Here is a 10,323-nt window from a genome sequence, read left to right on the forward strand (position 1 = left end):
TGATTCAATTATGAAGGGAAAATATGGTAAAAATTGGGAAAATGGATGAGACCTGGGGTTAGAAAAACAGTGTAATTCTGCATATATTGTATATTCAACCATTTTTGGCCAATAATCTATCACTGTTGCATGAAATAAGTACAACCATCAGCAAAGCCTTAAAATACATAAAACTGCAGTTATTAGCTTCGCTCATAGAAAGAATTGTAGATTGAAAAATAACTGGCAATGTTTTTTGGGGCTTTTTTTTTTTTAAACAACTGCATATTTCAAGATCATCCGCTCAAACAATAAATCATAGCTAAACACGAGGTATCACCAGAAGCAGAACCAAATTGCCAATCTTAGAAGAAATATTTGGTTGAGATGTGCTTGAAAAACTCAGAAGCCATAAAGGATCAAGCCTATTCTGAAGTTTGATAACCAATGTCATTGTTCACATTGAAACAAGTTTTACACTCTCATTAACTAAAAGGCACAAAAAGAAAACAAAACGCCATTGGCTTCAAAATAAACGGCTTAAAGCTTGACTGAAATTTCCAGCTCCCCAAAAGAAGAAACCAATTGCAAACAGCTGAATTATTTGTCTACAATAACGGCAATTTCCAAGTATGGTGGTGGAAGCATCATGCTGTGATAATGATGCTTTCAACACATGGAAGAATGAAAGAAAAAAAAACAAAAAACACTTCAACAGCTAGATGACCAAACTTGGACTCATCCAAACATGAGTTTCTAATAGATCAAGTTGGCTAATATTAAGCTTCTGGAATAACCATCCCAAAGCCCTGAGTCTCTGGTTCAGGTTTTAAGTTGGAGCTGTGCCAGGAAACCCGCCTATTTAAATTAACTCTACAAATTCAGCCACCGAAAGGTTAGAAATATGCAAGAAGTTTAGAAAGCTTGTCTCAACACCCACTGAGAAGTTAAAGTACATGAGCGGCAGACTGTTTGTCAAACTTTTCTACTTTCTGTACCAACATGATAAACCATCTTTTCTGAGGTCACCTGTTAACCTAACATGACTGTTTCTCAACTGTGGAAGGAAGTCAGTTCCTCTCAATAGCAACACATATTTTGTAATTGTTTTCTTCTTTTATTAGTCTTCACAATAACTTAAAATTCCTTGTATTTTTTTGCTTTTGCTTACAGCAATGTAAATATCAGCAAACAGATGTATTTCAGTGGATTCCAAATATGTCTGCTGGATTCTTGATCAAACCTTTTCCTTTAATCTGAAGTTAGATATTTAGGAATCTTATAGCAGCTGAAAACATGAGCATATCCTCAAACAAAAAATGTGAAACAATCTCTTTGAAATAAATGTCCTTCTAAAGACATCACGTATCCAGTTATCGGGATTTGAGCCCTGGGACGAATGTCCTTCAGCCCCACTCGCTGCTTGCACTGACTCTCCATCCACCTGGAGGAGGAGGCAACAGAGAGGGTGGGAGGTCAGGGATGGAGAAGATTTGTTGAGGAATATCGCTTTCTGCTTCATCCTCCTCATTGTCCTCCTTGGTTTTTGAGTCTCTGCAGAGATAAATAATTAAACGGTTGAATTCAAAATGAACAGGACCAATAATTAGGCATGCAAACCATGTAGTCCAACGTGTTAAAGTGAAAAGGAATGTGCATACCCTTTGCTACCAAGAGCTGCTCGCTTCTTTTCCCTTTTCGAGAGCCATTCCTCTATACTTCGCCCAGAGATGATTCTGTCCTCAGAGTCCTCTTTGTGTTGTCTTTCCTCTTAAAATAAAGAAATATTACATTCATTAAGATGCAGCAGTTAAATGGTTTTCTACGCGCAACCTTCATGTAACCTAGAACACACTGTACATGTGTGTTTCATTAATATCTTTGTATATGTTGAGTATTTCTTTAGTTTTTGTGTTAATCCTTCATTTAAAAAAATTAAAACCACATTGTCTGTTGTGTCTAAGATCTTTTTTTTCTTTTAAATATGAGGAAAACTGGTTTTAATGAAAAAGAAAGCGTCACTTCTCAGATTCATAGCTACACCTAAAAATCACATGGTACACAGCACCAACTTGTGGCCACTACTTACCTTGCATGTGTCTTTTTAAGTTGAACAGATCCTCTTCAGACATGTGAGAAAATCTGCAGTTTGGGCCAAAATCACATATTCCTAAAGAAAGAAAAAATTTGCAAAAGCAAAACAAAGAAATAAAATGTGATAATTTTATTATATATTATTTGATAGTAAAATTTCATAATTTTTGGGGGAGAATTTTATATTTTTTGGGGGGGGGATTTTTATTTATTTTTTTCACCTTTTTGGAGAAACTTCCTGCAGGGTTTCTTTATTTGCTCATCATGGAGAACAGCAGCATAATCTGTAAGGGTTAGAAAATAGTTATGTGTAAATTACAACTGCTTATCAAGCTTTGCACTGTAAATGTCAATATTAGGGATGCCAAATAAAAGCTCATATATATATATCTCGGTCTTGCTTATCATCTATGAAGATGAAGAATTCATGTTCTCCCAATTCTGGATGTCTTTCAATAATATGTTCAAACTAGCATAGTTAGACTTTGATTTAACTCATCAGTTCCATGTAATGAACACTGATTGTAAAAATGAAAATGTGCTGCAGACTCCTTGATAGAGGCAGCAGTTTAGAAAGTAACAGAAAGACAGGATATTAGTGGGTGTGTTTCCTGGTGGGATCTGTTTTCAGGTAATTGTCCGCTGATCAAATGTTTGTCATTTAGGGGTTAACTAAAAAGATAAGTGGAAGAAAAAGCACATCAAACAAATGTCAGGAATTCCTCCTCATCTCACCTCTGAATTGGTCATACCAGGCCTTCTTCGCTCTGTGATGCTGAACGCCATTTAGATGTTTCTTCCTGTTGTGCATGTTGTCCTGAAAGGACCGGTCACAGTAGTCACAGTAATACCTCTTCCCCATGGTGCTCCACTAGGAGAGCTGTCAATAGGTGAGAGAGTAGGCAGATAAAAAATGACTGGAACAGAAATAACATTTCTGCTAGATTATGGAGAACAAAGACAGGATTTTGACTGAGTAACTTTTCAGGAAACAACAATAAATTCAAAAACATATTGCAAAATTATGTGCTTTCAATTGCATACATTCTGTGGTTCAGTAATAAATCATTATCAAGTGTTAAAGCCTTTAATTAAGAAATAAATCAAATGTATAACAAAAATGGCGTCAACCTTTCCCCCCCCCCCAAAAAATTTCCCTAATTTGTCTTGGCATATCAGTTTCTAGGTATTTAAGGTGTTAAATAAACATTTCCATCAGTCTCTGTCAAGGATTTAGACAAACCAGCCATAGAGATACTGAACTGTTTCAAAGAAGATTCTTAATTTATTATAAAAGAGTCAAAAGATGTTTTCAAAAATGATGAATTGGGCCCACACTTCAACTCGAGCACAAACTTACCTAACAAACACGACATTAGGCGAACTTAAATAGTGGCTAATCAGACACATAACAAACAAATCTTAATTAGCAAACAAATACTGGTCAAAACAACATTAAGCCATTGTAAATAAAAAAAATACTTCTGGAACAGAAGTAGCTGCTTTTGGAAACCATCTTATACATTTAAATAGTTTACTAATATGCTGACTGACATACCGTTAAATGTTAATTGTCCTTATGCGGCACTGGGAAATACTGGCAAAACTCCACTGTGGCTCTTAAGCGGTTGCTATAACATGCACCAACATTTCAAAAAACAAAGAAACAAACAAAAAAACAGCTTTTCTGCGGTCATTAAAACATGTTCGTAGCTTTTAGCTGGTAGCTAAACTGGGAAAACATAAACCTGAGTAGAGGAAGTTGTCATGTGTAGCCACTTCCGCTATTGCGCACTGCACATTACACCGACGACATGGCGCTGGCTAAGACCGTCTACAATCTCCTCTTCAGGAGGACGTCCACCTTCGCTGTGACCATCATGGTTGGAGCTGTCTTATTTGAGCGGGTGTTTGACCAAGGCGGTGACGCGATTTTTGAGCAGATGAACCGCGGGGTAAGTCCGTCCCTGGTTGTTTTTATCGGTGCTGACCTTGTGAGGAGAGGACGAAGCTAGTGTTAGCTTAGCTTGGCTAGCCGAGTCTGTTAATGACTGTTGGATAAGTTTCGCCTGTTTTTATGAAGTGTCTAATATTACCTCATTGTGACTCGTTACAGAAACTATGGAAACACATCAAACACAACTATGAGAACGAAGAATAGGATGCCACCCTGGGTTTCATAAGGCTGCAGTGCTAATGTGTTGTCTAGTTTCTATCACCATATATTTCTGGATTCAGCACCTGAATGAAGCAGCTGTCATCTTGGACAATGTGCACAAAGTCATGCCCAGGCTGGAGAAGGCTCTGAGAGGACCTGCAGAAGCTGAAAGGCTGTCCCGACCACCAGGGAGATGGATCAAAGCTCGTCCTTTACCTTGCAGATGTTTCTATTGATTCCATTGTCTTCAGATTGTAAATTGTGATATTAAACATGTTTCAGTGTCATGCAGGGTTTTGATTTTTTTTTTTTCTTGTGTTCTTGATAACTTAAACGGCTATGTAAAATTGTCAGTGTCTCGATTGCATTTGATAAAGTAACTGCTTTATTTGCCAAGCTTTACTCTTACAAGAAAGCCTGTTGTACTGTTATTAACCAAGTTTCCTATGCAGTCTGGAAAACTATGGGATTTGATCCCAGTCTTTCCCTAGTGTGAATAAATAGTAGGAGGAAATAAGAATGTAGTAAAATATTTACATCAGACTATTCTCTATCCCTTTCTCTAATTGCTACATCTTTGTCTTTATAGTTAAAAAATTCCTGTCATATACACAGACACTTAGCTTGAATTTCTGCAACTATAGGCAAGAAGAACATAAAATGTATATCAGAGAAAGCTAATTATCCAAAACAATACTGGTTAGTATAAATCAGTCTTCACGTTTTTGTTTTAGCCAATGTTTTGTCTGGAATCGAAAACTCTTTATTTTCTTTTTTTGTTCCTGAAGGTGGGGTCTCTGTGTGCAGGTGAGGTTTTCTGAATCAGGTTGCTGTGGCACTGACCACCTGTCAGAGCTCGGGGAAGTGGAGGCCTGAAAGGAGTGAAGGGGTTATTTAAATCCACAAGGGGCATCCTGAACTGTTACACTAATGACTGAGCATGAAAGAGTATTAAACCCAACCATATTGTTTTAGTATAATGTAGAGAATATAACAATATAAACTCAATACATGCTTTGAATAACACTAACCATAATATTTTTTCTTTTTTTGCTAAACAACACAGAGGTGCAATAATTTAATTTATTGCCCAAGTAAAAATTACATTAATGCGAGGTAACTGGTAATGATGGTATGTGGGATTGGCCACACAATCTGGAGGCTTTGCATGCAGGTGAGTATTAGTCCTCCAGGTGTCTCACTAACACCATGAGTAATAAAAACCCTTGGCACTTCTAGTCATGGTTTTCTAATCACTTACTGTTTACAGTCTACCCATCTACAGCCTAAGAGAAAGTAGCACCAGTGTCCAGATGAGCACTTGCACTGGAAAAGGCATTTAGTTTTGGCCAGAACTCTGAATGCTGACAAAGAAAAAAAAAAAAAAAAAGAAACACAACAGACTGATAAAGTGTCAAAGAAAGACTGACTTTGATTCAGTGCTTGTTCCTGCATGGACACCTTGCTGAGAGACTCCCTTTTTCCTGCAGCTAAAATATATTTGGTTTGCAAAGTGATGCTTACCATGCTATTGAGAATCCAAATGTTCTCCATCTTTTCTATTCCTCCAATAGATAGGAAGTTGTCTAGGAAAGACAACTTTCTAGGAAAATTGTGTTTTAAGACGTTTCTTTTCTGTGCAGAACAATTTAGACATACAGTACTCACTAGATATGAAAATAAACATCTCCATATTTCTTGAACAAAATCAGTGTAGAACATGCCAAACATCAATAATGAATCGGGTTTAGGCTTTAAATACATCTTATGCCAAACTTTTATAAAAATTCTTAATCGGCACAGACTGAAATCAACCATAATGGATAGAAAACTCACATCTTACCCAACTAACACAATACCACCGAGGGCAGCGGGAAGAAATTCTCTCTGCGCAATCAGAGGTTTAGCGTTTAAACCTCTGACTGCTTAGATGCTAAAGAAGGGAGTAAATGTACACTTTAAACTGAAATCCATTAATGAAACAGCGTAAACACAGTCAGAAACTACAATTTATATCATTCAAGTTGTCTGAAATGATTCACTTATTTAGCTCTGAATAAATAGTTTTTAGTTTTAATGCATTATTCATTTAACAAACAGACATAACAAATATGTTTATTTTAATCTTTTTCTGAAAGCTTGCAATGTCAAAAAAATTTAGTTAAGTGCAGCAAACCCAACTTTTGTTTTGTATAGAAATTACAAGAACTGACATTTTAAATTATAAACATACGGTTTGTGAAATGGACATCCAACTCGAGTTGTTTAATCTTAAAATATTTTCAAAATTAAGTTAAATTATACAAATAAAACAAGGCACTTATAAGATATAATCTTTCAACCAACCCCATAGTCTAGTCACCCAGAGGTTTACTCCCAAGTCTGATAAGTACTGGATCTCAGGTGTAAGCATTTTTGCACATATTGACCTTCTTTCAGGATTAATGTCATTTCTCAAGTTGTATCCCATAATGGATTTCTCTCCAATGGGCTGCCAAGGCTTGAAATGTGTGTCTTTAATCCTCTGAGCTTCAACTGCATCGCCACCCTCAATGCAGGTGGCCCTCATCTCTGCATTTCTTCTCTTCAGCTCCTTTACATCTCGTTCCATTCTTGTTCTTCCATATGCCTCGACTCTCTCCCAGAAAGTAGCATTGAAGTGTTCATAGAGTTTCCAGTCAGCCCAGTTCCACTGTAAGGCTTTGGCTCTCGTCTCAGGGTCCAGACGAGACACGGATGAGGTCCTGCGAACATTGAGCTTGAAGTACAGGATGTCCTCCATGGACCAGCAAAGTAAATCCTTAAGCAGAATCAGAGATTCCTCAAAGTATTCTGCAATAAGAACCAGATGAAAACGTTTGGATACATACTGAATCTCCTTCATGACACGAGGGTCATTGACTTTAAGGTTGTTATCGAAACCAAAGTCAAAAAACAGCAGATTTTTAAGGTAGAATGAGTTAATAGCTTCCGGACTGTAGAAGGCCTCTGGATTGTTCAGAAACTCAGTCAGTTTGTTATTTCCACTAATGCTCCAAGTAAGAGGAATTATTTTCTGGTAGTAATGGAAAGCTGACTCAAAGAGATCCACCGGGTCACGCAGGATGGTGACATACAAGGCGTTTGGAGGCAAGAGTTTGGACACTTCTTGATAGTTGAACCGCATGTGGTTGCAAACGATGTTAAAGCACTCCCCCGGCCTGTAGTCCTTCACCTGGGAGCACAGGAATGGCTGCGGGTAGCAGAAATCATTGCGTCGGTCAGGTAAGGCAAACCTGAGCTTGTGCTTTTCCCCAAACCTGTAGAGGATGTTGAGGATGGTGCTGCTCGCCGTTTTATGAGTCTTCATGAACATGATGTTCACTTTGGGAGAGCAGTCCTGCTTAGAGTCAGGGCTTCCAGTGATGTCGCCCGGACTTGTCTTTGCCACGCTGAGGGGACACGTCTTTTCCTGCGTGGGACTTTGAGTGAAACAAAAAGTAGGGTCACTGCTTCTGTAGTCAGAAATTTACATACACTTTAGGCCATTAAGCGCATATTCATTTAGGGCTTTCAATTATTTATTTGAAATGAGGGTACATGTCTATTCATTCCTAACCTGGAATTTGAAGATTGTGGATTTTCTTCTATCCACACACAGAGTCAAAATTATACTTTTTGTTGACTATGCACACTTTGTGAGGTATAAAACCCTCTTCGAATGTTGTTCTTTGCCTTTGCACGTTTTGCCGCCATCAACATGGTTCTGTCATAATTCCGGCTGGATTTTTAACCATCTTCTTGGCAGAATCAGTAGAAATGAAAATGAGCCGGTTGCTGACACAGACACAAGTTTTTGAGTGTAGTATAGTTCAGCGTAAGCCTTACCTTTACTCTGCTTTTCCCTTTTCTAAATACACTTTTAATTAGGGTTCTGGAATTGTTCTTCTCTGATTCTGTCCACATTTTTCACTCCTAGCATTAATTTTGGATAAAGCGGAAGAGTTTTATCAATACACCCACTTTGAACAATACACCACTTGTAGCAAAACAGCCACACAGTATGCTACCACCACCATGCACAGTTGGTACGGTGCTTTGGCATTTTAAAGCCTCTGCTTGACTCATCCAAAAACAGTTCTTGTCACTTGTGATAAGTGGCTTCATGTTTATTTCTTCTTACCATAAACCTCGGCTCTAGCGGATATTTTCTTGACCATGTGGGCAACTGCAATTTCTTGAAATCTTGAAAGGATTCTTTCTCAACGTGTTAATTTATAACACCGGAAAACCTGCTTCTCTGGAGATGACGTCCCTCCTCTTTTCAGCAGAATTATGACTCAGAGTGTTTATAAAAGTTGTTACAAATGTAATTTTGTACAAGGGTGACAATTTGAGTCAGTTGGTTGGAACCCGAATACAGCAGCTATATTTTCTAATAGGACAAAGTTCCCCAACAAATCCAACATGCTTTAGGGATGGATAAAGGCTGATAGCTTTAAGCTTTTGGAAAGCCATGAGCCAAACTAATCTGTGGAAAATGTTTAACAGATTAGTTTAATGTTTAATGGATCAGTGTCAACAAATCAAACAATTTAAATGAACTCTCCACCGCTTCTGCTAAAAAGAGTGATCAAAATCAAACTAGTATTATGGCGTATGATTGCTGACGATTGCAATAAGTGCATATTGAAAAAAACCCAGCTCACTAAGATTTATTTAGGCTCTCTATTTGAACCTTTTCTGTAACATTTTGATCCTGTGTGGATTAAACAATAAAACAAAATAAATTAAACTTTTGAAACAATCTCATAGTATGATTAGTCCATCCTGGAAAACGAAAATTCAAATAAAATAATTTTACAACCAATCGTTAATAGGGCTTATACCCATGATGGATGCATTTGTGTATTGACTGACATCATTGAAATGCATTTATTTAATTTACCTTATATTCACTTGGCGTGTCGCTGTCAAACAGTAGAGGACCAACATTACCTTGGTCAATACAATCCACGGTATCAGCCGCCGCACCACCGCTGTGCATTTAAATCCTTTGTTGAACATTATTAAATGCAAAATGCAAACCTGAAAATGAAATCGGAGAGAACATGTAATCCTCATTTTACCCAACACAAAGCTGCACTGCAGCCAAAATATGTCAGCAAAACATTTTCAAATTATGACATTATCCTTCTTTAACTATGTGCTGTAACATTTACATTTGCTAAAACTAAAAAGTCTTCATGGGAAAAGGAGAGACAAAGACTAAAGATAAGAAAGGGAAATTCAAGTCTTTGTTTTTTGTCAAATAGAGCACACAGCCCTCTTGTTGATATTGGAAACATGTACACTGTGCTTAAATTTCAAGTTTTAACAGGAACAACGAAAGAAGGGACAATCATTCTTATCCCAAGACAACCCAAACCAATCTATTACATACATGCTCGATGAGTAACAAGATAAATATTAAACTGATTCTGACTGCACATAATGAACTGATGCCTGATAAAATAGGCATCTCAAACTGGCAGTCTCATCTAAGTAGGTGTGTCTGTTGGACTTCATACTCTAACTTGTTTTCTATTCAGATAATAATCCACTGTCAATATTTAATACATTTATTTTTCAAGTCATAAAACTTAGCATGCATTTTATATATTTATTCACTCTGCTCTGTTGGATTAAAGCCTATGCCCAAAGGAAAAGTCTTGAAACCTTTCCTCAAAAAGCAAGAATAAAAACAGCCTTGTAAACTCCGAGATGCATTCAGTAATCAGATGTTTAAAGAACAAGCAAACAACCGAGCGAAAGTCTTTGAACTTACCCAGAGGAGGTGACATTAGAGGAGCCACTCTGATTACTGTACCTTCTCCAAATTGAAAGCAACCTCTCTCTTCACGCTGTTAACTTTCCCGGAGGTTACATCTAATTGGCTGTGAGCAGTCGAAGAAATCAGATCTCCTCCCACAAAGCCTAAATGTGACAGACAGGTTTTAGCTGAAGGATACGTCTTCAGATCTTTGACACGGAGGAATGTATGACGTTATCTGTTATCTTTAAAAGTAAGTCACAAGGCATCCTTTAAAAAAAAAAAAAAAAAAAAAAAAAAA

At 37.3% G+C, this 10,323-nt stretch overlaps 3 protein-coding genes across 3 annotated transcripts; 1 reads left to right on the forward strand and 2 right to left on the reverse strand.

Annotated features, from left to right (window-relative positions):
* Positions 1-403: 403 nt before the first annotated feature.
* On the reverse strand, positions 404-3,827 carry zmat5 (zinc finger, matrin-type 5). The gene is made up of 6 exons (XM_007568198.2): positions 3,632-3,827; positions 2,809-2,953; positions 2,295-2,357; positions 2,069-2,149; positions 1,641-1,749; positions 404-1,533 (listed from the first exon to the last, which is right to left on the reverse strand). The coding sequence occupies exons 2-6, from the start codon at positions 2,933-2,935 to the stop codon at positions 1,386-1,388; spliced, it is 528 nt and encodes a 175-aa protein (XP_007568260.1). The 5' UTR covers positions 2,936-2,953; positions 3,632-3,827; the 3' UTR covers positions 404-1,385.
* Positions 3,828-3,852: 25 nt separating this feature from the next.
* uqcr10 (ubiquinol-cytochrome c reductase, complex III subunit X) lies at positions 3,853-4,518 on the forward strand. Its single transcript, XM_007568186.2, has 2 exons — positions 3,853-4,028; positions 4,190-4,518. Exons 1-2 carry the CDS (start codon positions 3,888-3,890, stop codon positions 4,232-4,234), a joined length of 186 nt encoding a protein of 61 aa, XP_007568248.1. The 5' UTR covers positions 3,853-3,887; the 3' UTR covers positions 4,235-4,518.
* gal3st1b (galactose-3-O-sulfotransferase 1b) lies at positions 4,253-10,292 on the reverse strand. The gene is made up of 3 exons (XM_007568214.2): positions 10,038-10,292; positions 9,159-9,298; positions 4,253-7,692 (listed from the first exon to the last, which is right to left on the reverse strand). Exons 2-3 carry the CDS (start codon positions 9,275-9,277, stop codon positions 6,552-6,554), a joined length of 1,260 nt encoding a protein of 419 aa, XP_007568276.1. The 5' UTR covers positions 9,278-9,298; positions 10,038-10,292; the 3' UTR covers positions 4,253-6,551.
* Positions 10,293-10,323: the final 31 nt, after the last annotated feature.

The sequence above is a fragment of the Poecilia formosa genome, unplaced genomic scaffold, assembly GCF_000485575.1.
Source record: "Poecilia formosa unplaced genomic scaffold, Poecilia_formosa-5.1.2 Scaffold6, whole genome shotgun sequence".
In the NCBI taxonomy this organism is placed as follows: Eukaryota; Metazoa; Chordata; class Actinopteri; order Cyprinodontiformes; family Poeciliidae; genus Poecilia; species Poecilia formosa.